This window comes from Crassostrea angulata, chromosome 1 (assembly GCF_025612915.1).
Source record: "Crassostrea angulata isolate pt1a10 chromosome 1, ASM2561291v2, whole genome shotgun sequence".
Classification (NCBI taxonomy): Eukaryota; Metazoa; Mollusca; class Bivalvia; order Ostreida; family Ostreidae; genus Magallana; species Magallana angulata.
In genome coordinates, this window is record NC_069111.1 from 35284651 (window position 1) to 35312052 (window position 27402).

General features: G+C 34.6%; 1 protein-coding gene across 2 annotated transcripts in view; it reads left to right on the top strand.

The window, feature by feature from the left end:
* LOC128176136 (uncharacterized) overlaps nucleotides 1-27402 on the top strand; it is a 51907-nt gene that overhangs the window by 5414 nt on the left and 19091 nt on the right. For both annotated transcript variants that reach the window (XM_052842229.1, XM_052842220.1), the window contains exons 2-31: nucleotides 4701-4790; nucleotides 5066-5142; nucleotides 6285-6458; nucleotides 6612-6755; nucleotides 7079-7192; nucleotides 7925-8191; nucleotides 9111-9246; nucleotides 12313-12520; nucleotides 14293-14448; nucleotides 16407-16755; nucleotides 16867-17164; nucleotides 17433-17559; nucleotides 17791-18015; nucleotides 18170-18376; nucleotides 18473-18756; nucleotides 18935-19085; nucleotides 19232-19450; nucleotides 21114-21267; nucleotides 21453-21709; nucleotides 22016-22039; nucleotides 22167-22364; nucleotides 22572-22707; nucleotides 23056-23090; nucleotides 23190-23331; nucleotides 23569-23807; nucleotides 23959-24129; nucleotides 24269-24461; nucleotides 24662-24904; nucleotides 26539-26756; nucleotides 27264-27369. In XM_052842229.1, the coding sequence (XP_052698189.1) occupies nucleotides 4701-4790; nucleotides 5066-5142; nucleotides 6285-6458; nucleotides 6612-6755; nucleotides 7079-7192; nucleotides 7925-8191; nucleotides 9111-9246; nucleotides 12313-12520; nucleotides 14293-14448; nucleotides 16407-16755; nucleotides 16867-17164; nucleotides 17433-17559; nucleotides 17791-18015; nucleotides 18170-18376; nucleotides 18473-18756; nucleotides 18935-19085; nucleotides 19232-19450; nucleotides 21114-21267; nucleotides 21453-21709; nucleotides 22016-22039; nucleotides 22167-22364; nucleotides 22572-22707; nucleotides 23056-23090; nucleotides 23190-23331; nucleotides 23569-23807; nucleotides 23959-24129; nucleotides 24269-24461; nucleotides 24662-24904; nucleotides 26539-26756; nucleotides 27264-27369 (5342 nt within the window). The remainder of the gene's footprint in view (nucleotides 1-4700; nucleotides 4791-5065; nucleotides 5143-6284; nucleotides 6459-6611; nucleotides 6756-7078; nucleotides 7193-7924; nucleotides 8192-9110; nucleotides 9247-12312; nucleotides 12521-14292; nucleotides 14449-16406; nucleotides 16756-16866; nucleotides 17165-17432; nucleotides 17560-17790; nucleotides 18016-18169; nucleotides 18377-18472; nucleotides 18757-18934; nucleotides 19086-19231; nucleotides 19451-21113; nucleotides 21268-21452; nucleotides 21710-22015; nucleotides 22040-22166; nucleotides 22365-22571; nucleotides 22708-23055; nucleotides 23091-23189; nucleotides 23332-23568; nucleotides 23808-23958; nucleotides 24130-24268; nucleotides 24462-24661; nucleotides 24905-26538; nucleotides 26757-27263; nucleotides 27370-27402) is intronic.

The following is a 27402-nucleotide window of genomic DNA, read 5'->3' on the forward strand; positions in this document are numbered from 1 at the left end:
TGAGTACCTTCACGTCGAGGGTAGCTCAATCATCGCATAATTCGAAAAAATTCAGCATGTAATATATATATAGCCTAGTTGTTTCGTTTAAACTCGTATGGTTCATGACGAATTGATACAGGAATATGAAATTAAGTGTAATACCAGTATTAAACAGGTAAAATTATTTTCAAGTAAATTTAATTCAGATCAAATTTGAAACGTCATACATGTAGCAGAAAGCAGCGAGAAATGATAAAAATGTTGACACATATATATAGCAATATAGAAAAAAACAAGAGGCCCATGGGGCCACATCGCTCACCTGAGCAACAATTGGCGTTCAAAAGATATTGTGCCATATGATCCCTCGGTAGAATAACAAAAAATAAATATTGTCAAGTATTCAAATTTTACAATTATTTTTGCATACACGTAATCTTTGACATTGTACCTTCATGAAATACTATTTTTTACCAGAATAAGAAAATCCTACGCAAGATATAAAACTAAACATTTGGTAGGGGTACACTGTTAAGTTGTTAACTTCCAATAACCTATATTTTCGTTCTGCCCCCCCCCCCACACACACACTTTGTAAAGCGATCAAAATATATGAGAGCATATAGGTACATTTGTTTCATCAACTACTTACTTGTTATTGTATTTAAAAAAAATATATAATAGTTATTGTATTTTATTTAAAAAATCCTTCATGTATAGATGTGAAGAAGAAAATTGTACCTCAATGTGCTCAATTCCTCAAATTAAAACATTCAAAAATTTAATTTGTTTTCCATTATAATTAAATGACTGTTATTTACCTCGCATACAAACCAGGATAATTTTCCGCTGTGATATTTTCTTAAGAATAGCGATAATTATTTTATCCCCATAACAGAAATGTGTCAAAACTATGGAAACTGTTTTAAAGATGTCGTTTTTATTTACTCGTGTCTGAAAAACTATCAAAATTGATGTAGATTTCACATTATTTATTGTATAATGAGGGGACCCCAGAGAGTAGGTATATACAGAATATCATTCTTTTATTTTTTTGTACAAGTATTTAACATACTCTAATTCATATAGAATTTCAATTTCTAATGTTCAACCAAAATTTCAGCGTCAATCGTAGAATTATAAGCAAGATACAGAGCTCACAGTTTCCCTAGGTTTGAATCATATTTTGTTGACATGACTTTATTACATTCAGCTTAAGATTTTTAACTTGGTATTTCCTATTCAGCATTTAAAATGGAAAAAAAGAATGGCCTAAGATTTTCAATTCTTTTATTCACTCAAGACCAGTTCATTGGTATTTAAGGTTCAAAATCAGTTTATACAAATGTACACAAACACAGTCAAGGATCACATGTACAGTAGGAGTAATAATCACGAAAAAAGGTTAAGTTTACAATACAATAAGTTGTTAAAATTGGTTTCTGGAAGAACAGACTTTGAAAATTTTTCTTAATAAATATTGACAATTTTTTTACTTTTTTAATCTTTAGTTTTTAAGATCTGTGTACAAACATAGAATTGTGAGCAAATCTCTGTATCTTAATTGCTTATAATTCGAAGCTTAACACTCAAATATGGTTAGTAAATAGAAATTGTAAACAATTAAACACAAGAAACATGCATGCACTATAACAAATAAAGAACACAATTTATTTTTTCGAAATGAATCATATATACATGTATATATACCTACATATTTCCTTCAGCGATATCAAACTCTATTTAAACTGAATAAACTCGAGAAAATGCCGAGCATCGATCTCAACAAAACCTATTGCATTAATCTACCATTACGCAAAAGATAATGCCGAATTACCGATAGAATGAATTGTATTTCAGTACTTTTTTGATACATCAGATTTTGCTTAATTTGCGCAGGTAAAGAGTTAACTGTTTGATCTACCGAAGTCTCTGTTTGAATTGATACGTAAAAATCACGAAATACGAGTTCCAAGGTTAAATTACAAAGCATATATAATGAATACGAAACGAAAATCAGTACAAGCTAACACCAACGTCATGTGTGAAATCTGTCAACGCATTGAAATATTTAGCCTCAATTTACTTCACAAAATCGGCACCAATATATTTTGCATGTTTCAAAAATTTCCCTTCATACACGAACTGTTGCATAAACAAGCAAATTCATCATAGTCAGATCGACCCTTTTTCGTATAATGTCATGGCTGCTTTAAACAAAGAACCTCGTTTTAGAAGTATGGAATACGAGTCTTGGTAAAATGGGTATGCAAACCCGGGCCATGGCAAAATAAAAGCCGGGGTAGATCGGCAATCGTCAATTCCAAATACGCATTATTTTGCGGCAATATTTACAGCGAATACAAATATAACTGGTCCATCAAATATCCTGAAATTTTAATGAGATTGGCAGATTAATAACTGCCAATCTTTTGTTTTGACCAGGCCAAGTCTTGCCTACCCATTTTACCGGATGCCGAAAAGAACCGAAGCTGAAACACGCCTTTCCTTTATCATTATTTTCGTAATAACTCAGATTTGAAACTGAATTAGACCTTAATTTTTGCAATTTATATTTTCCTTCCCATAAGGATAATTTATGCTAAACTACGTTGAATTTGCCTCGGTAGTTCTTGAGAAGAAGATTTTTAAAAATGCACCCCCCTTTTTCTTCAGTTTCAAGGTTTTCTCCGCTTTGTATACAGATCGTACTTTTATTTCTGCAATTTATATTCGCCATCCCATAAGGATGCGTTGTGCCAAATTTGGTTGAAATTGGATAAGCGGTTTTAGAGAAGAAGTCCAAAATGTAAAAAGTTTACAGACGGACGGACAGACAGACGGACAGACGGACGACGGACAAAATGTGATCAGAATAGCTCACTTGAGCTTTCAGCTCAGGTGAGCTAAAAACCTCAATGTTATATTCAACTCGTTGCTGATTATTACACTTATTGATTCTGCTCTTCAGAATATACCTACATATACTAGCAATAGTAAATTAAACACAGCTAGAGCTCAATATTTAACTATCACCCCAAATAATGAAATAGAATTATAGATATAAAAAATATAGAATATACTTGTTATATAGTATATATAGAATATACATCTTAAAAATAGGGAAATGTATTAACTTGTTTAAAGCAGAAGAAGGGCCTAATTCTCACAATGTTTGTTTAAATAAACGATCACACACCCAAAAAAGGGGAGTGATTCTATCACAGAATTTAAATCTTGTACAAAAAGTTATTTGTTGAGTTTTTATGTTTTGAATTGCAGGAGTGCCATTCAATTTTGTTTTTATGGATACAGTAAACAGGATATAATGTATACATTAGGCACCCCAGGGTCTTGATAATAGGTGCTAAACAGCGCATTCAATATCCAAGTACATAGAAATTTACAATCATCAACAAGATATACTTAGTAATTCATTTACTTAAAATGCCTGAGCTTTTCCAGATAGAGTTTGTTTGGAATTTATTGATGTTTGGATTTTGAAACTTGGTAATAGTGATGTAGTTGGGCATTTGTATTACATGCATGTTCATGCATGTGCTTAATACGAGTTTTGTATTATATTTATTATTATCTTAAGAAAGTTTCGAAACACTAGCTAGCTGTTGGGTAAAACGAACTTGAGGGTTGCTATACAATGTAATACCGGTTTCAATGAAATACTGTGTCATGCGAGGTCGAAAGGGATTCTGTAGGAAATTCAAATTTATTAAATTCATATATATAGTAAAGTTACCGAAATAGGTCTCGGACTCCCCCCCCCCCCCGGCAAACACGGTCAGTATTCCTCGCCCCCCCCCCTCCCCTCCGGGGAAAAAAATCTGGATAGGCATGAATGTAGAGTGGGGGAGCAATTCATTGTTTTACAAGTAAGCGTTGAGATATCAATTTCCTCATTATTTAACATTACTGAATAGATGCTGTATTTTGGATTTGCGTTTAGAAAATTAATTTTTTCTAACAAATTCACAATTTGTAATAACATACACTTCCGTAATTGACAAACGGGATATATTTTAATTATGACCACATTACATGACTGATATTTATTACATTACTGTATATAAATATAATTATATTTACAGGCACGTAGCATCGTTTCTGAAAGTGGGGGGGGGGGCAGACTCATCCAAAAAATGTTGACAAGCAAAAAAAAAAAATCTGAAATCTTCAAAATCTAATCCGTTGGGGGGGGGGGGGGGGCGGGCGTAGTCTATAACTTCGATTTCACTCCTAACTTCTGTTTTTTCTTACCAATTCTTTTCCTACTCCCCAAAAAAAGGGGGGGCAACTCCATGATAATTCATTTTTTTATATGTAAATTTTTAAAAAACAGTTGCTGATGATCGCGATAACTATGGTTTAAAGATAAGAAATACAGAATAACGTCGTTCTGTTAAACTAGGCCTATATGAGCTATAGTTTACAACCAATAATCCTAGTTTATTGACTTAAATTTTGTGAATTTTGCATACCATATGCATGTAAAAGTCAATATAAGTATAGCTGCAGTTTCTTGTGACCCATATTTTGTTGTATCTTTAAATCATTTTACATACAATTGACAAATCTTGTAACGTGCCGTCAGGTTCTATACTGACGCCAGTATTAATTTAACAGATATTCTTTCCGCGTATTTCATCTATAATACTCGTTTTTATCTTTGCCATGATATTATATTGTATTTTTTGTTTCAGTGCACATGTTTGTAAAGAATCATGGACGGAAAAGGAAAAATATAAAAGAAAATGTTCGTTTTGGAAATGGGGCCGATGCACCACATACAGGTATGTATCTCAACCCGATCACGGCGCTCAGTGGTCCAAGGCCAATGTAATTTCAAATCGGGTTTGAAATACAACACTTTTTTCCTTTTTCGCGCCAATTTGTTGGTTCATCGCCTGAATCTGAAACATTCTTTTGGGAAACGGATTGGATTCGCCTGGTGAATAATCAAACACTGTAACAATTCTCTGTTTAGGTCAAACGTTAAATTCATTTAACGTTAACGTGGTTACGCTTAATACATATGTTTGAATTTTCCTTCCCTTTATTTCTTCAGATCTGTGACAAAACATAAGCTGTTTTGCTGTGATGGTTATTCCACTTACTCCGACGATTTCACATCTTGCAATCATGGTAAATATTCCTTAGATTAGCTTCATTCATTCAGAGTTTGAATGGTGAATTGATTTCTTTCTTCACCGGCCATTCATTTATTTTTTTTATTTATTTATTATATTGTAAACAAAGGTTGAATATAGAAATCATTTTATGAAATATTCGCTCATACATTTTCATCCCATATTGTAATATAAAATAAAGAGTAGAGTAGTTGCTTGTGATAGTTATGAGACAGTCTCAGAATGCCTAAGCAGTAAAACTACAATCCATTGGAAAAAACCCCCAAAGAAACCCAAAACAAAAACAACAAACAAACCAAATAAAAAACAAACAAACAAACCAAAAAAACGAAAAACATTAGAAACATAAGAGTGATGTATTATTGTACACGTGTTAGTTCTAAACTGCCAGATGATTGATAAAATCATTCCATGGAGACCATGCTTTTTTAGATTCATAAAAATCCTAACCGTTTTTGAGTTATTAATTTAATATTCTACATATTTTAACGAAATATTTTTCGTTTAAAAGATACAAAGTAAAATATGTCTAAATGTTAGCATTTTTTGGAATCCTGTTTTTTGACCCCCTACCTTTTCCTAAATGAAAAATGTAATCCAAAAACAAAAACTGATGTGCACAACTACAATGTCTCTTTTATCCAAATTCATTGGATTCCTATTCCCTGCATAGTCTCAGAGCCTTTGTCTGGAAATCAAAGGCCCTATACATTTTTAAAAGGGGAATAACTTGTTAACGGAAAAGGAATTCGAAAATTTATGAATTGATTAAGATAGTGTTTTGTAAAGTCTGTTATCCCTGAAAATTGGAGCAAAACCGTTCAGAAATGAGCACAATATGAAGCCTCAAAGTTTGCATCTATATAGGAAGAAAAATAAGAAGAATAATCTTAACCAGCATAATAATAGTAAGGTCTTCCGTTGGAACGGAAGACCTTAATAAGATATTTATTACACAATAATAGTAAATATGAAGTAGTGCATTGTATCCATTACTGGGTTCCTCTATTTCTAATTTACTATACTTTGATGATATGACGTTTTGCTTATGGTAATCACCTCAAGTTAAATGTCAATTCTTCAGCATTTGAAATCACCAAGACCTTTATAACTGCATACTCCATATTACTTTCTCAGCCATTTGTGATGGAAAGATAAATCCTACGGGAGCATGTACCCAGTATTACTCTAGCGACAGAATTCTGAGGCGTGACGGATCAGTGGAGCGGAACAGTGGAGGATCATGTTCCTCACCAGAGACTTGCACCAACTGCAATGATGGTTTCTATGGAGATGGACCATACTGCAAAAGTAATTAGCAATATTTGATCTTATCTTCATGATCTTGCAGACATTACCTTTTGAGTAAAAAGAGAATGTGTTCATGTATGTATGCATATTGAGTAAAGAGTACCGTAACTGAATTGGCAGAATTCTGACATTGTCAATGTTTTCTTGTTTCAGTCTGCCCCCCTATAGTTCGCTGCAATGATCGACGTTGCACAGCACCAGGAGACAACATTTGTGTCTATTGCGATGGAGAGGTGGCAGAGAAGGACTATTACAGGGCATATACCCCAGTCCCTAGTGGAAAAACCAAATGTGAACGTAAGGAAGCTCATGAAAATGCACAATTTCAAAATACATTCTTTAATTCTCATCTAGAAATTTGAGATTGGTAATATATATAGCTATATATTTATGTACTTGATGAACATACAGATTAAGAAATATGTTATTAATGCATATATATTTGTGTATATGTAATGTGCATACTGTATCAGCCTGTGGTTATTTAAGATTTCACAAAGAGCTAGTCACAAATTATCAAAATTATTCTTTACGATAGGTTCTTCATCATATAATGAAGTTGCATATCATAACATTATAATTATATCATGTATAATTTGACTTTGAATTGTTTTTTCCAGAGGCTTGTTCCTGGAGATCAGACAGTACCCGGTGTTTCCCGGGGACTTGTACGGATGGTTTGGCCTCTAAGTGTCAGTGTTCTGCAGGCTTCACCGGGCACCATTGTGAACAAAGTAAGTCATAATACACTGTGAACTAAATATGAAACTATGACATCACAATGAACAATCCATAATATACTACTATGAACAAAGTAAGTCATAATATATATATTGCTGAACAAATAAGCCACAATAACACCACTGTTAACAAAGTAAGCCACAATAATGCTGCTGTGAACAAAGTAAGCCACAATAACACCACTGTTAACAAAGTAAGCCACAATAATGCTGCTGTGAACAAAGTAGGCCACAATAACACCACTGTGAACAACATAAGCCACAATGACACCACTTAACAAAGAAAGCCACAATAACAACTCTGTGAACAAAGTAAACCACAATAATACTGCTGTGAACAAAGTAGGCCACAATAACACCACTGTGAACAACATAAGCCACAATGACACCACTTAACAAAGAAAGCCACAATAACAACTCTGTGAACAAAGTAAACCACAATAATACTGCTGTGAACAAAGTAGGCCACAATAACACTGCTGTGAACAAAATTAGCTACAACAACACCACTGTGAACAATATAAGCCATGAGGACAATTTCTAAAGACATATGTTTTTGAAATTTTTTGCCAGCTATTAGAATTTTTTTCTTCATTCATATGTATTAGGCATTATGCCATAGTTTGATTTCATCTGGTTGATGTCTGCAAAAAGACAACCTTAAACAATTGAAAATTGTTCTTCAAAGTTTGACTGTTACTTATGCATCATCTTATACCTTTAAAGTTGTTACGGAGGCATCAATAATGGAGAATGAGTGCAAGTTAGAGGATCCATCAGGCAGTATCCTAGCAAACCCTGCAGATCTGAATGAAGCACCACCACAGCCCATCATGTGGACCAACAATGTCATCTGGGAGAGGGCTGTCACTAAATGGGATGCTCTCTTCCAACTTCCTGCTGCACCCCCTGATATCACCGGTCTGGACCATTACGTCACAGATTACAGATTTGGAATCAAGTTTGCTACCACTAAACTACGACAAGTCAGGGGTAAGATTTTTGCTTAATTGAAGACACAGAATTCACAGCCTGTAGGCTGACTAATTATGTCAGGATGAAACTTTGAATGCGGTTGCATAGATTAGAATTCTGCAAAGGAAGTGTAGATTATAGTTTGTGTTAGGGAAATTCAAATAAGTTATGAAACTGTTCAGTGTCTAGGTCAAACTGCATTTTAGTCACGCTTCTATATTGGAGGACTGACCATCAACGTGTATCATCTGCAGTCATGGTCCCTAGTCCACACATATCTCTTTCTCTGTAAGTCAGATGGGAGCTAGCTAAAAGATAGATTGGCAGTGGTTTGTGACAAGGGACCAAAGAATTCAGAGAGTAATACATGCAAAGTTATAATTTAAGACAACACAGTTGTGGTAGATTATTTTATAAAGATAAATAGGTGAGCACTCATACATTGTATGTCGTACACAGCTACATGCTTGTCTCCCACCTACAGTCATTAAAAACTTTGTACACCCATATATTATGATTGTCCAGAAAACTATTATAATATATTGTATTTCAGTAGATTATGTATTCACTTTTGACCTTAAAGTTAATATTCCTTGATGATGACTTTCTTAGCTTTTTAAAAAGCTAACATAGTGTCAATTCAAATGCATGCAGTTTTAGTTAATTCCATATTTGGAGAATTGGTTTTTCCTTTGATTAATATTGCAATGTAGTAGAGGACCCATCAGATTTAGATGTTGTGGTGTTTAGTGGAATTTCACTCACTCACTCACTACAACTTTTAAATTGGATAAGATGAGATTAAAAGGGAGATTTAACATCTTAACAACAAAGTAATTTCATTTGTTGTTTATTGTGCATTATATTATTACTTAATATATGTTATTTAAGAATAAAGTCATTTAACATAAAACCTCTACCTGACATGAAATTGCAGGGGGATCCAAGATAGCTGAGCTGACACATAACTGTGAGGGGGTATCTGAGACTGCTCCTGTTTCAACGGCCTTCTCCTGCAGGAGAACCTTTGAAGACCTGAAGAGCTCACTACAAGGCTTCAAGCATGATGACCAGTATGTACACTGATGTTCAATTGTTTCCAAACTAATGTACATGTAAATGAATTTTTTAACAATGACAAGCACACACTCACATTTAAATACCATTTCTTTGACTTAAGTGATTTTCTAACCCCTCTTATGATTTATAAATGAATTGTAGCTGATACAAAATACAATGAGAAGCTTCTGAAATTGTCAATTTTCATTTAATAGATATATCTTTTATTAACTATAGACTTTATTTTTGTTATGAGTTGTTTTCCAATACTTTTTTAAGGAAAATTGGGTTAGAAGATTGAAAAAAAAAAAAAAAGAAGAAGAATATTCACAAAAATCTATAAATGTAATAATACTAGTATTACAATTGCTGACTTGCATCCAACACCCCAAAAAACATGTATATCTTATGAAATTCCCTCTTCAAAAATTTACCGAAATTTTATTTTTATCAATGCCAATTATTCTAGTGGATTATATGGTTAGGATAAATTCATTTACTTGAAACCACATGCAAAATTTGAATTTTTTTCCTCAATATCATAAAATTTTGGTTGGTCAGTTTATTATTATTTGTATAAGGTATAATTATACCCCCGCAAACGAAGTTTAGGGGGGTATATTGGTTTCACCCTGTCCGTCTGTCCGTCTGTCTGTCTGTCCGTCCGTCCGTCTGTCCGTCTGTCTGTAGACGCAACTTTGTCCCCCCTATAGAATTTTTTATTACTGCATGGAACAGTTTGAAAATTTGTACATATGTTGAACTCCATCTGAAGATGTGCACCTGCAATTTTTTTTTAAGATCAGACAAGATTTAATGATTTTATGACAGTTTTCATATTCCTTATTCTATATATTGTACACTAATGTTGAAAAGTAAGGGAGGTAATCCTTACAGATTTTATTAATTAATTAATAGAAAACACTCTAAAATATATTTATATGAATACATCCAGATGGAGTTTTTTGTCTTTATGTCTTAATTAATAAAAAAAATTTATTTTTAACCGGGGTTTTCCAACGGAAAAATCCGGTTATTAAAATGGTGAAAATGGCGGGCGGGCGGGTGGGCGGATGGCGGGCGGGCGGGCGGCTGCCAAAAGGGTACCCTCATTGTACGGATAACTCCTCCTACAGTTTTCAAGATAGGAAGTTGTTCTTTTGCAGATCAATTGTACATATATCAGAGGTGTGCATATTGCTAGGATTTTGATTTCCGATAATTTATCGAAAAAATACCAGCTTTTGAAGTTAGTCATTTTTTGGCAAAATATTGCATATAGGGAACCCTCATTGTACGGATAACTCCTCCTACAGTTCTCAAGATAGGAAGTTGTTCTTTTGCAGATCAATTGTACATATATCAGAGGTGTGCATATTGCTAGGATTTTGATTTCTGATAATTTTCGAAAAAATACCAGCTTTTGAAGTTAGTCATTTTTTGGCAAAATGTTGCATATAGGGTACCCTCATTGTACGGATAACTCCTCCTACAGTTCTCAAGATAGGAAGTTGTTCTTTTGCAGATCAATTGTACATATATCAGAGGTGTGCATATTGCTAGGATTTTGATTTCCGATAATTTATCGAAAAAATACCAGCTTTTGAACTTAGTCATTTTTTGGCAAAATATTGCATATAGGGTACCCTCATTTTACGGATAACTCCTCCTTCAGTTCTCAAGATAGGAAGTTGTTCATTTGCAGATCAATTGTACATATATCAGAGGTATGCATATTGCTAGGATTTTGATTTCCGATAATTTATGAAAAAAATACCAGCTTTTGAACTTAGTCATTTTTTGGCAAAATATTGCATATAGGGTACCCTCATTGTACGGATAACTCCTCCTACAGTTCTCAAGATAGGAAGTTGGTCTTATGCAGATCAATTGTACATATATCAGAGGTGTGCATATTGCTAGGATTTTGATTTCCGATAATTTATAAAAATAATACTTGCTTTTGAGCTTAGTCATTTTTTGGCAAAATATTGCATATACATGTAGGGTACTCCATTTCACTGGATAAGGGTTGGCATGGATTATGGATACAGTTTACATAAAAGAAAACCCGGTTTGCTGTCACATTGACAGCTTTTCAATTGTTTATAAGTATTCTATCAACTGACAATGCAAAGTTTTTGTTTGTCAATGATAAATTCTTAAGAGCTAATAAGAACATCAAAGACAAGTGTGGCTGAATTCATTTGTCCCAAGGGAGCCATTATCTGAGCCATGGTTCAGATGGAGCATGTGTTTAGGGGAAATTGATAATCTGTAAAATGGGTGATGGTTTTGGGGCTATTTTAAAACTTTCATGTAAACCAAAAGGTCTATCATAATAAGGAAATAAATAATATAATTATTAATAAAGAATTTAAACTATTTTTAGAGGTTGTTTAAATTCATTTGTCAAGTAAATTGATGAAGTGACCCTATTGGGCATTAATTTTCTTTTTTTACATATTTTTACATAGTATGGTAATTATGGTAATGTTTTGGGATTTTATTAAATTTAACAAGATCATCAAAGATAATCATAGTCCTATGGGATCAATTTTCTGATATGGAGTTCCATTGTGCCATAGGAGAAAGTGAGGAAAATTTGAAACAACTAATTGCATCTGTCAAGACTCTACTTAGAAAGATATTGAAAGTTTTATCAACAGAAGAGCATTGCTTGGCTACCAGTATTTCTATTCACTGCAAAGGGAGGGGTTATTGTCATTTTGTTGGTTTTTCTTTAAATCAATTAAATTAAAAAAATATATCATCAAATACATACATTTGTAAATGTATTACTGTTATAGATATGTATTTACAGTGAAATTCTGACAATTTTTCTTTGTTAACTAACTTTTTTTTTTTACAATTCTAGAAATTTTTTTTTGTATGTGTTCCAAACCTTTATTATTCAATTCAATTATTTGTCCCATTTGAAATTAGCCTAGCGGGGGTATTAGTCCCATTAGGACAGTTCTAGTGTTTATTTTGTTCAGATTGATGGTATAAAAAAGGTTTTTTCTCATACATTACTTAATTTATAATATTCATTCATTAACTTATTAAACCTTTTTTAGAGTATTTTTCACCATACAAGCAACAACTGGTGGTTATGTGAAGGTGAAGAACAGGGAAGCAAGAAACAAGATAGAGTACCACCCGTTTAAAGGAAAGACAACGGAGAGGGAGTTTGAATACCATTGGGACTTGGTTCCCCCCTACCACAACCTGGCACAAGGGATAGACAATCCCCAATTCCTTACTGTTCCAGATCTTACTGAATCTGTATGTTCAAGTGTTACTTACATTTTCTTTAAACATATTTGTTGCGTTATCCTTTGTTAAACTGAGTCAAGAAAATTTCTTATTGTCCTTCAGCCCTCCAATAAGTTACCTGTGGCTGTCCAATAAGTTTCCACTTAATAGAAGGCTACAGGTGACATGCTGGACAGTTACAGATAGTTGGGGTAAAACACAAACTCACAGAAATACAAAGGAGATTTAAAAAACCCACAACTACTGATCTCTCTTTTTTCACAGAAATTTATTAGCTTTCATGTGCAAACTGCGAAGAATATCCATCAGAATTGAAATTAACAGATCCATGCATGAAGAGAAAATTTTGGAAAATCAAACTACCTGTACTAACATGCTATGGAATCATTTAGATTCGTGGGGGCCAATTTTCATGGATTGTTGGTTTTTTGCTTATTCGTGGGGATGTAATTTTGTGGATGTGTTAGTTTTCAGTTTTAATAACTCTTTCAAAACTTGTTTTCGTGGAGGACGTAAATTTGTGGGGGAGGGCTACCCACAAAAATTGGGCCACCACGAATTCTAATGATTCCACAGTATTGCATGAATTTTAAAAACATAGATTTACTCACTGTAGTTGGAAGTGCTAGACAAGGGTCATCCTTTTAAAATTGGGTCGGAAAAGAATTTTTAATCAAATTGAACATTCATAATTCCGTGTACTACATTTATAAAAGAACATTTTAATTCTACAGAATCACACCATCCTCTACTGTTGTTAGTACAAAAATGACCAAAGTGGGGGTTTCAAACGAAGCTTACTTTTGCGCATGCTTTTTTATGACGCAATGTGGAATAATAGGACCAATGCAGAAAAACTAAATTTAATTGACAACTTTTCCTTTATTCATTATGTAGTTTATTGACATACCTAAATGCAGAATGATCTATTTTGCCCCAGTGCTTATTGTAAACTTTTTGGATAGGGCATGGTAAATGAAATGATGCAGAACGATCATAAAAACTATTCATAAGCAATGGAAAGACAAAATATTTGAAGTAAGTTACTGGTTTAAGCCTTAAACTGCCAATTCTGTTAGATATTGTACTGTCTTCTGTGCGAGTGCACCTCAAACTGTACAATATCTCACAGAATGGACAGTTTTCGACTTATAACCATTACATACTTACTTTTACTTAGTCTTTGAGGGTCGATCAGCACACAGGCTATCACCAGGGTCTCCCAATTCATGCTTGTTTTTCTTACACTCATCTCCTGTATGCATGTCCAGTTGCTCTTCCTCATTTCTTTCTCTGCTGATCTTTTCCATCTCCGTTTTGGTCTTCCGCTCTTTCCCTTACCTGCTGGTATATATCTCAATGCTTGGGAGAGCGTAGAGAGCATACTTAATATTTTCACCCTTCTTAGTGATAAAACGACTGTATTACTGAAGATTCCTAATGAAAAGTGAGAAATTTTATAACCGCGTAAAATCGCGAGGAGCAAACCTCATGGCTTATAAAATCTCACATTATTGTTCAGACAATTTTGAACTATAAGAAATTTAAACAAAAAATTGATGCTCAGGATTTTATATTCTTGAGATTTGATACAAAACAGTGGAGTTGCGGAATTACGTACCCGCGTAAAATAAGGAATTTACAGTTTATACAATTCTTATTCTCAGTTGTGTCTCGGTTTTGTTGAAAACCATTAGAGACACATACATATTTCACAAAGTACTTGTTAATACTCTTGAGATTCAAACACTATTGAAAGGATTTAATCCTGTAATTTTCAGACCACGGTGGATATGACTTGGGGTGGCTGGGCCGATGATTTGTCAGGACTACAAAAGTACCAGTATGAAGTTCATGAACTTGGACATGATGGGAGTGAGTTATACGAACAAACCATTGTCAAGAGCCCCACGGATATATTACTCACTGCCACACAGGTAAAGATAGTTACTCGCTGTTATGATCGTAGGTAAATGTACAATATGTTGATCATGCATCCATACATTAAAGGTTATAATATTATATAAATAGTTTTATTTGGGAATATAGTTGTCTTCCTGACTCCTTGTGACAGGTTTTATCATATTCGTTATCTATTGCATTGCCTTGCAGTAAACATAGAAAGGTCGAAGTCATAGAAATGTCTAAGTTGCAACCAACGCATTTAAGGAAAAACCTCTTTAAAAAAGCAAAGAAGTTTCTAAAAAAAATAAAAGCATTTCAGAGATACTTGAAGTATCCAATCTATACTACAATATTAAAATAATAGACTCAAATTTTTTAGCTTTAATACCGAGAAATCGGAAGAGTGTTGTCTTTCGTGTTATATATTTTAAACACAATTGGTACTTGAAGATTTCCAATTCTTAAAATTTTTTCTCAATCAAGTTTCGCTAATTAAATATCAACAAAATTTTTTTTAAAAATTCCAGAAATCATCTGGATTTTTTTTACGGTATTTTACAATTTTGCACATGAGCATTACATTCATGCTAAATCACTGGAGGCTCTTTAGTTTATGTTTCCACAATACCACATTTGCATGGATTAACTCAAAATCGATAATACAAATGTGCGTAAATTTTCATTGGAAATTTGCTATATATATATTCTGTTCAAAGAAAATATGGGAGATAACTTTAACTCAGTGCATTAATATGAAAAATACCAAGAGTTGTGAATGTCAACATGGTTTGTAATATATAATTTGACTGTTATTTTCAATGCAGTTTCATTAATTTTCTCCAAAATCGTTTCTGAGCGATTCTGCAATTTTCTGCTACATTATGAGTATATGGGAGGCATTTTAATTGTGGTTAAGGCCTGTCTCGAGACACAGTTTGATTATTCTAACTAAGCAGAATGTAGTGAAATTAATTTATAGCATTATTGTAGGCTTAAAGCTTGGTTATCTATTACCCTCAGCATTAGCAACACAATAAGCAGCGGGTAACACAACGAATTGTTACATGCGTGTAAATTATGCGCGTACGGTTTGCTGTAGAATTCATGTCATTTAAGAAATGAACTCAATGTCCACCCAAGTTATATGAGTATAACCTGGGTTAGGGAATTTACGCTTTATAATCCGCTTTGCGTCGGTTGACATTGGTTTCCTCAGGATGTCAATTTCAACTGTTGCCCTCCCAAACAGGCACTATTTCTGTAGTGTCGATGTATCTATTTCGTGACTGTCCGATATCTTATGCAATGTTAACCCATGCACGCACAGGTCAAAGTCTAGTAAATAACTATTGGTATAAAAAAAATAAAAACCATTTCATCTTAATTTAGAGTAAGAAAAATCTGAATTTATAGATTTGATAGTTAAAGCTAAGTCATGTTAGAGTTTTGCTAGTATATGTACATGTACCGTATTCTATTAATGAAATATTTTGACTGAGGTTTAAGAGGAGTAACTCAATTTTCTTTTGAAAAGTAATACCCTGCCTGTCATATTTTGGAATTAAACTTTGGCTCAAGAATTCCTTTTCTTTACTCAAATATTTTTTAACCAATGGCATGTTAAAATGCAATTACTGAGGCATAAATCCCGTAGATTATGATGTTGAATCAATGATAATATCATTAGAACCAGATTATAAAAAAACATCAAGTTCTTGTGAAAATTTAAAAAGAAAATTGCTACAAGGCAATGTATACAAGTAGCTAGATTATCTTGATCAATGTCAAGATCTTAAATTTTTGTGATGTATGTCTTTGCATGAAAATGCAGTTTTCATAGCACATACATTCTTACATATTGCTTTTATTTTTAAAAGAAAACTATTATGCCATTCTGACATGACTATGGTAACAGGTAGGAAACTAAAACTGCAACAGTATTTTTAAACAAAAATTTCAATTTCTCATAGCAAAATAATGAATATTTCAGGCAACCTTTGAAGTACCTCATCCTGGAATGTTTGCTATTCATTTCTCGGCATATGACAAAGCAGGAAACTACAAGACAAGCCGAAAAGTTCTCCTCTATGATAACATTTCTGAGGTTACCTTCAAACCTGGCAAGGTTACAAGGGTCATTACCGCCTCCTCAGAAACCAATTATGAATGGGTCACTAAAGATACCAGATATGTGGATATTTTGTGGAAAGACAGATTTCTGAATCATCGTCATGAAATCAATAGATGGCTGAACAAAGTTAGACAAAATCAGGCAGTGGAATCCAGATATGATGATCACTATGGAGAAAGACAAGTAGATCTGATTCCCAATGTTCATGGTAAATTCATTTCATTTGTTCAGTTTATATGAAATTTTCACTTCATTGCTCCACATTAGAACTTGTTGGTACTGATTTATTGAAGTGACAATGAAAGACATCTGTTTTTAGCATGTGTGGATTTCCAAGTAGCATATACTGTACTGGATACATCCGGCATTGTGGATTCCCAGGACTTCACTTCAGTGAGTTCCATCTCGGCCCAGGGGAACCAGCTTAACTTGCCCTGGTCAGACGGTAACAAGCTGGATGTGACTGTGCGAGCTATCGACGTCCTGGGGAAATACCTGGATGAATCGGTCACAGTGTACAGAGACGCTACTCCTCCTCTCATTGAAGACCTATGGCTGACTAGAGGCGATAGATTGAATGTCAGTGTACATAGAGTCGAGGACTTTGCAGAAATGACGTAAGAAATAATTTGGCATCTAATTCGACCATTCAGTAAAATCTGTCATTTTCAGAAGAGTTAAAACATGATTTGATTATTTGCATTTTGAGGCCTCTTTAGATACATGTATGTTATAGCATCTGAGGTTTTATGGGCTATAATTTTTTAACTGAAACACAGGTTTTCTGTAAATTCCTCCATGTGACAATGTTGTTTTTGAATAATCTGCTGTTGCTACTGTACATCCAAGTACACAGTTAATTTTAATTTTGTTTTACTTTGGTAGGATTGAGTGGATTGCCTATGATTACCACAGTGGTCTGGACAGTATAAACTGGAGGCTGTTTGATAATTTCACAGGAGAAGACATCATACACGGTCATGAAGACATCCCTGCCCAAGGAATGGCAAATGTAAGAGCTTAATTTATGCTGTGTGTGTCTATTAAACATCACTGCATTCTTTACTTGACTTTGTGAAAGTAATAGCAAAAAACTAGGAACATATTCTTTAAAATCTGGGAATGAAACACAGCATATAAAAGATATTAATTAATATTAATAATTAATATTAATAATTAATTGTTATACAGACAAAAGATATCATGGTCCGTTTAAATATAATTCATGCATGTACTCTAACAGGATACTGCAGAATGTGAATCCAAATATGGCAGTTATGCAAGGGGAGCTAACTGCTATGAAACTCCATTCTGGGGGGCTTATCATAAACATTTTCAAATAAAACCTGCAATCAAATCAAATGGAGGACTCAAGGTTGGAAAAGACAAAGGGCTACATGATTCTGATTACTACTTACAAGTTACAACTACAAACAAAGCCAAACTGACTACAGTGTTGTCCAAAAAGGTAGGCTATTTGTTTTTTTTTGTGTTAATTGTTTGTATTGATGTGTAAAGGAGTACACCTTTCCATAGCTGAGAAAGAAATTGAAGCAGAAAAAAGTCTATATTTGCCCACTTTTTCATGATGATTGATATTCGGATATATTGTTTTTCTGTAGATAACAATTGATACATCCCCTCCTCACACGGGTGTAGTACAAGATGGTGTCCCAGGGACAGATGAAGTAGACTACCAGCAGGGTATGACCCTGAATGCTCATTGGGAGGGCTTCTTCGACAGGGAGAGTGGGGTTCTGTTTTATCAATATGGTTATGACACAAAGCCACTTAGTGCTTCAGCATTTTCTCTTGAGGCTAGTGGAAATGTAAGTAGTATAGAATTATTAAATAATTTACACTAAAAATATTGAAAGTTGTTTGATAGAAGCCAGGTTTTATTCACCATCTGTTATTGACTTCAGGGTCAGATTTTTGAGACCTACTCCCTGCATGCTACCCATACAGTCACCACAGAGGGGCAGTACTACATCTGTGTGGTGGCCTATAACCGAGCTCTGGAGCCCTCGGAGCCCGTGTGTTCTGACGGAGTGACTGTCACCACCGTGGTGCCATCTGTGAAGGAAGTGAACATAGAGGGAGCCACTTCTACTGGGGGATTAGTGACTGACACCACAAATTCCAACTACTGGATCGTCACTAGTAATAGATTCCGACGGCTGATTAAAGATCCAACATCTGATTGCATGTAAGACATGATTTGCAGAAATGACACTGAACAAATCTCCTCTCCTCGTCCTAACCCTTCAATAATATTGTTTTTTTTTTCTAATAACTTCTATGTACATTTAGAGCAAAAATAAAAATGAAACAATTTATTTTTCTTTCTAATGAACACTTAAGCTTTCCTACATTGACCATTGCAGCACCAAAGCAACAGTTGTTGCTGACCTAGATCTGTTGCCCGCTGAGCACCAGAAGGGTGATGCCTTTGTGACGGTCAATGGGAGTGTGTTCTGTGCAAACTCTACAGGCTCACCCCCCTCCCTCAGTCCCATGCTGTCTAAATCTTCCATGGTGAGTGATGTCTATTTTAAAAAACATTTTCTTCAGAAAGTGCCAAAAAAGTGTGGTGAACATTTTGACAGTTTTAGATGTGATTTGCGTAGGATTGTTAGTGAGTTGGTTACTGGTGGACAAATATATGATATGTTGTTTTGTAGCTGTTTGTGAGTTGGTTACCTGTGGACAACCCTGGCAGTGTTCACAACTATGAGGTTGGTTTCTCCTCTACCCCTGGAAGCCCTGCCCCAGACATCATGGCCTTCAGAAGCACAAAACAACACCCCCATCTTCATATCTTCCATGCCGATGTGCCTGATGGAGCAGAGTTCCACATTGTCATCAAGACCATCAGCAAAGCTAATGTTGAAGGAATTCAGGTCTTTAACTGTTTCATATTGCCTTTTTTCATACCTTTTAAAAAGTTTGCCATCTTTAAGTGTTTCATTTGAGTACTGCCAATCCATAAAATATTTTTTAGTCTGAGATTGTTTTAAAGAAGTAACAAAGTCCTTTTTAGAATATGTCATAATGTTTTGAATATTAAGAATGTTTATGAACTTTTCAGTAGAGGAATACCAAGTTGTATTTTGGGCAAAATGAAGTTCTTTACTACATAGAAATGCGTCTTTTAATAAAGGAAACTGTTGTTAAATTTTCTAATCTGTAGCAATATTTTAGTAATCTATTGACAAATCTTCCTAGTTCAGAAAGTGAAGCATGGTTCATACTTTTTTTATTCAAACCCAATATGGTTTTACAAAGTTTAATATGTAAATTAAGTTTCAGCTATTAAGTTGTTATAACACTGTTGTATCAATATATTATTAGACTGTTTTATTTTTATGTTATTGACAGTAAAGATTCCCTATATTTCAGAGCCATAAAGTAAAATTGGCTTTATAGTGTGATCAAATACATTTAAGCTAGTGGATATCCCGGGGTTTAGACTCAAGAAATCTTTCTGTAGTTTGAAATATGCTTTCAATCCCTTTTTGTGTAATTCAACCTTGGGGAGAAAATCCATGAAGCTGTGCTTAAGTACATGTATTTGTAACTTAGTACATTCAATATTGAAATTTTTGTAACAAAATTTATGTTTTATTGTTCTTTCGGATTTGTTAATATAATAACTTTTGTTTTATTGGAATAAACTTGCATACCCTAGTCATCACAATATTTCTCTAAATCATTTAGTTTTTGCTGAAGTCCTTCTGGTGATGATTAAAAAATTACTATGTCATCAGCATACATTAAACAGTCTATGTTTTTTGAATATTTAAGAAATAAACAACGTTATTTAGTGAACATGGCGTTATGAATAGCAATTGCTTTGTTGGCATATTCCATGATGCGCTAGCGCATCATGGAAAAAAAGCCAGCAGAGCACTTGCTATTCATTCATATTCCCATTTTAAACATAATTAATGCGGTAAATGGGAATTTTCCATTATATACCATTTCCTTAGATGATGTTTTAGTGATATATAGAACAAGTTAAGATTGATTATTTACATTTACATTTACTTTGTCAAGCCCATCAAAACTCTAAGCGTAAATCCCATAAAATTACGCGAGAACTGTCATGGCCGCTGAAAAAGACGACTGGCAAACATGCTGATGTTTTTTATCTGGTTTTGATTTATATACAATTAGTTTTGTTCAACCTGAATTAAAAAATCAGTTTATCTAAAGGAAGTCAAATATAAAATCTATCTTTTCAGACCGAAGTCAGCTGCATTAAAAAATTAATTTTGAGCCATTACGGATATCCAATGGAATTGTAGCCCTCTCCAATAAATATCAGATATAAAAAAATCGAAGAGGGCTACATTTTTGCAGCTTGGACACCTGGGTTCTCTCTGGGTACTCTGGCTTCCTCCCACATCAATGACCCCCTTGCACTAACATCTGTGCCAAAGAGAGATATCAATAAAACAAAACTTGTTTAGTAATTGTTGTAAAATGAATGAAGTTTATTTTAACACTCGAACACATATCATGTGCTTAATATATTGATGTATTTTCAAATCTCTGTTTTAGTCTGTAGGTCCATGCTTCATGGACACCACGCCCCCAGAATTTACTGGACCAATCAGTGTTGCCCATACTAATGGATTCCTCGTTGCATCATGGGATGGTGGGGCTTTTGCAGATGCCCAGGAACCTAACAAATTAGATCTGAAGTTTGCAATAGGTATTTGTAAATAAGATCCAAATGAAAACAAATATTTATTCTTACAATTACATTGAATTTGAAATTATGATGAATGCCGAGATGTTATTTGGTTGATATAAAATGAAGGAATAAAATGAATAATTTTTCTGTTCCATGCAGATGCATTACATAATTATATATTTATACCTGTTTTCCATGACCAGGCCATTCCCCAAGTCACACAGATGTACAGAGCTACATCCCCCTAAAGAGTGGTGGATCCTGTGTGGTGGGGGATCCCCCCACATGTACAGCCATCGCTATTTCTGACACGGAGTGGCGACTCCACGGCCATCAGACGTATTATGTAACCATCAAGGCAGAGAACTCGGCAGGCCTGTCCACCTTCGCTGTGTCGGAGCCTTACATTCATGATGTACAGCTGGCTTCCGAGGGACTCGTGTTTGACATCGAGGCAACTGTGAGTTCATGTCATCATTTTTTAAAATCTTTATTGAAAATAGAATCAGAAAAAGATATTACTGTAAATCAAGTGTAATATATATGACGGTGTAGTTTATATCCAAGTTTCAGGTAAATTTTGTTTTGCTATAGGAATGTACATGTTTTATGTTTATTTCCATCAAAACAAAAGGTAATGTCTGGACCTAGATTTTGTCCATATTTTTTGCAGAAAAGTTACAAATTTTATGTTTGAACTGTATGCTATGTTTTTTCTTTCTTCTATATGTGAGTTCCATGACAATATGGAGATTTATTTTTGCAGACACTGAATCAACAGGCCTTTGCTGTAAGTTTTTTTTTTAATTTTTGCTACACATTGTTACCTTTAGGTTTTATAATACTGATGCTTATTTAGGAGACAAAGTATAATTTTACACATGTATATATGTATATATAATGTGAATTTGACACAGGACATGGAGGATGTGGATTTTACCACAATAAAGGACAGTCTCACAGCACACTGGGAGGGGTTCTCCCACCCCCATCTGAATGTGACCTACAAGTTTCAGGCAGGAACCACCCCCGGTGGTGCAGATGTGGTGTCACCTGTAGAGGTGGGGACACAGGACTCATATTCTGCCTCAGGTCTTAGTCTGGAAACATTCAAGGTACTTTGTTATGATAGGAGAATTAACAACAGTTTGTTGTTTCCACTACTATTCCTTTTAAAAAAATCAAGTAATTAGATGAGATGATCCCATTTAGACTATTGTATCTATTAAACTAAAATCGAGATGAACAATGAAAAATAATCAACCATTCTTCATTGCTTTAAATTTACAAGTAAACGTTCATGTGATCTCCTTTCTTTACAGACTTATTATGTGACAGTCACAGCAGTGACCTTGGCAGGAAGTGTGACCTTGACCTCTGATGGGGTCACAGTGATACAGGACGGAGCGGTGTTGTCAGGTATCACTGTACAGGACGGGGAACCCTGCAACATGACAGGTATGTACTAAGTGTACACATACACAGGTGTTATATACATGTATGTGTACACAGGTGTTATGGAATGCATGTTACCTGTCATACATTTTCTTCTTGTGTCGGATGGAGAACCTGCAACATGACAGGTATTAAAGATCAGGCCATTCAGAGAGAGAGAGAGAGAGAGAGAGAGAGAGAGAGAGAGAGAGAGAGATATATATATATATATATATATATATATATATATATATATATATATATATATATATATATGCATGCATGTGTATTTTTGGAAACGAGTAAGAATGATTTGGTGTGCATACATGATGAACATGACTCCATATTAAACACTTTTTATGTACTTTGTAGTTGATAATGGAACTCGTTTTAAACATCATTTTGAAGTAAGTATAGATTGATAGATTTTCATATTTTCCTGAAGTATAGCATTTTCTTTTTGAAGACTTTTGAGTGTTTATCATACTGTGTGCCATTGTTTGTAGGACAAGCGGATGAGATGTGGGGATGACATAGACTATCAGGCCTCCACTAATTCCCTAACAGCATACTGGGAGGTTCCTAGTGATATGGATTATTACACTCCAGATACACACTTTGCTATAGAAGAAATGTCCCCTGTTGGTAGTAAGCATGTCACTTTGTTTTTTCTCAATGCATACATGTAATATTTATTTTGTAGTTTATCTGTGTATGTGTTCATCAGTTAGTTATACATGTATGATGATTAAAAAATAAGAATGAATTCAGTGTTGTCTACCATCATAACACTGTGTAATGATTCTCCTGAATATTTGATATAGCAAAATAACATTCTGTGAATGTTCACAAAATTGATCATTTTAATATTGAATATTTCTTTAGATATGTGGACCATGTTCAGGGAGTATGAACATCTTCACAAACACAGTGAAGCCAAAGTTACAGATCTAGATTTGAAGCCAGGGAGAATGTATAGAGTGGCTGTCAAACTCTGCGCCATTACCACATGTTATGCTCCTCTGTACAGTGATGGTGTGTTGGTATTGGCAAACCCTCCCACCCAAGGGAAGATAACTGTGGAACATCAAAACGCAACCCAGAGTGGAGGCTCTACAGAAAAGGTTTGGTAGTTTAAGGAATATATCAAAACTTGACAGTTGTATTGAGGGTCTGAAGTTATGAAGTCATGTATAAGAATTTAAGGACAATATGCAGAACATAAATCTAACAGTAGATGATTAAATTGTTGTTTGTTTTTCTTCAATTTTTCAGATTGTGGTGAACATGGAGAAGTTCTATGACCCAGACATCGTAGATGAAGCAGACAAGTATGCTGTAATAGATAAATATGAGTGGGCCATTACAGACAATGCCCACATTGGGAGAACTCACACGATCTGGACGGAGGTCACAGGGGTCACAGAGACTCTTGCTGGGAAAGGGGTAAGGTCACTGACCACACATTCACCTGTAATGTCATTGGACATTGAATTATCAATGACTTTTGCTCTCGTAATAAATTAGAATTAACATACTTCATATTTTCAATTGATGTCATTGCATTGTATTCATACAAACATAGATGCAATTTGATGTGGAACTGCAAGGGGAGTTTGACTTCTCCAAATGCCGGCGGTTGGCTGTTCGTGGATACAACAAGGCCAAGCTGTTTTCGTCAATGTCTGTGGACATCAAAGACTGTAAAGCATTCGATCCCATTCTGATCAAGCCTAAACATGTACTGGATGCTGTGGGCAAACCAGATGGAGACAGAGGTAACTCATTTTGTCTGTTACATGCATGTTAGTGTATGATAAATCATTGAAATACATACTCATTAACATGTGCATTCCCCTGATCATTTCTGATGAGCTCATCATCCCCTTCACTACTGTTTAGTTGGGTTTGTAGTTTTATTATTTCTTTTAATCAGCAAGTTATTCTTATGAATAGTACACATATGGTTTGACTTTAGATGGGTATGGACTACCAGTTTATCTTGAGGAGAACGCTCGCTGGGAAGAACCAGACAAAGATTACACGCCCAACAAGAACTACCTGTCAGCCGTGTGGCCTCAGCTAAGATACCGCGCCTATGTGGTGGCTGTACTGAACGCCAGAAGCATGGACTCCACCACCTACTATCAACAGACCAACTCCTTGTCTCTGCCTGATCCTTGTAGCCACCCAGACGCCATTAAATGTACCACAGTGGAAGGCAAGTTTATGTTCTGTATACATATACAAGGAAAGATAAATTTGTTACTTGTATGATTCATAATAAAATAATGGATAGAAATGTAGAATTGAAAGAAGTACATGCAACAGAGACACTTTTTGCCTCTGCTGGAGTTTGAATTTGGGTCCTCTGACATGCCAGTCAAGCACTCTACCGATCAAGCTAAAGGGTTAACCCACAAGTCTGAGCTAGTAAGAATGCCACATATCTGACTCTACCACATTGTCCACCTCCATGAAAAGAGACGTATTCAACTCTTTTGGAGTTTCAACACCTGTGGGTAAAGTACTAGAGATAATCTTGTCACCCGCCAGAGAATAATGGCAGCATACAAAGAGATGGTGAATGCACAGCTCTGATTACTGATCTCAGTCGAAAAAATAGTTTACATTAAATATAAATGGTTATTTTAATACAAAATATCTATTAACAGATTAAGAGCATAACATTTTCTGCTAAATATCCCCAAATAATAATTTTCAAATGAATCGTTCAAAAAATGCAGTAAACAAACACAAGTAGTGTTTCTGTTTAGAGGCTATATAACTGAATTGCGATAGCCAATGTTTTACCTGTTCGAAAAAAGTGTAAAAAATTCTATTTGGGTTTAAAATATGCACCCCTTTCTCACAAAGAAATTTTATTTTAAAAAAGTGCATACTATATTGGCATACTTGCCAACCTCCAACATGTGAAAATCTGGTCATGACCAGATTTGGAAAGTAAAAAATCTGGTCATAGCGCATAACGACATTCACAACATATTTACCATGCATTTCATAGGTATATACAATAGAAATATATGTTAAAACTTATGTGTAATACTTAATTGCAAAGCAGAATTTTAACTAACAGTTGCTGATTTTGAATTTTGTAAAGGGATCTGACACAGAAAATGGTAGGTTTGTTAAGCTAAAAAAAAATGCAAGAAGATTGAGTTTCTGCTACATTAACCTTGCTTTTGAACTCTCTAAATGATGGCATGAAAGTTGTAAGTGACTTGGAAGACTTTTGTGTATTAAAAAGCATTCTATACATGCCTTAGCATTTTTGAATGTTTAGTCAGATCATTTTGGGCACAAAATCCAATATTCAAATGTGCGTTACATAGAACATAAAAAGCCTCGTTTTGTACTCGATTTCTTTGTTTTACCCATGGGAATTCATTTTCCCAGGTATGTTGATAGGTACAAAAATACAGATTTCTTTTTGTTGGTTTTGATTCCACTGGCCCCGATGAAGAACTTTTCTTATTATAAGCCATATCACACTTAATGATTTAAACCTTCGGTTTGTCAAAACAACTCAGGATAATAATTAACACTTAATGTGTCTGTTATAGCCATCGGTATTGTTTATGTAAATCCAAGCTCAGCTTGGGTTCATACTGGAAGTCAAACACGCATTGAATTTACGAACCAAATCCGGAAATCGGGAGATTTTCGGGTTGTTCGACAAAAATTTGGGTGAAAAGCATGACCCGTTGGGTCATAAAAAATAATTGGGTGAAGGGTTGAAAACTCGGGTGTGATCCGAAGAAATCGGGTCAGTTGGCAAGTATGTATTGGCAAAATATGGTAATTTCCAATCTCATAACATGGTTTGTATTTTAGGACGAGAATTTGTGAACTTCAAATTTGAGCCTGGGGAGTTGATCCATGGACAGAGATACACAATCTGCATCCACACAGAGTACACAGAGATCAAGTTTGAGGAGTGGACACAAGTCTTACCTGAACTGAACACCTGTACTGATGGTGTGGTGGTTGACCTTACCTCCCCTACCCCGGGGAAGGTGTGGATCGGCAATGTTGAAGGGACAGAGTATCAGGTTAGTTATGGTGGGAAGTTATTGTACATCAACCTATTTAATTTCTTTGTTCATTACAAAATTGATGGATCTAATTTAGATAGAGAAACATTTTGACTTTTATTGTAACTAAGGACTTGCTTCATCATTAGGTTTCATATATCAAATACTGCATACAGGGAAATATTCGCCCCGTTTTAGTTTTGCTTTTTTTGCTCTAGTTGTCAGTGGGCAAACACAAATGAAACACAAATTTGACTGGGTGAATTCAAGGTTGAATTAAAAAGTTGAATAAGGGCAAAAATAACCCTGTTTACAGTACTTTGTATGTTAGAGAAATTTGGCCTGCTTCTTCAGTAGGTTTTAAATAATTATTGCATGTTTTGTTTGTCAGAGATGTTGTTTTGCAATAAAAGGAACATTAATGTTTTCCACACTCACTGATATTTACAATTAGTAGAGATGTAATCTAATTTAATCAAAATCTATCTTCCGTTTAGTTTGACTTATTAGACTTTGTGATTACAGACATCCACAACAGATATGTACATCAACTGGGAAACATTTGTAGACATAGAGGAACTGACTGTCATATCACACTCTTCAGGCATTCAGGACTATCAACTTGGCATAGGTAAAGAGTCTTTAGAATTCAAACCACTCAAAA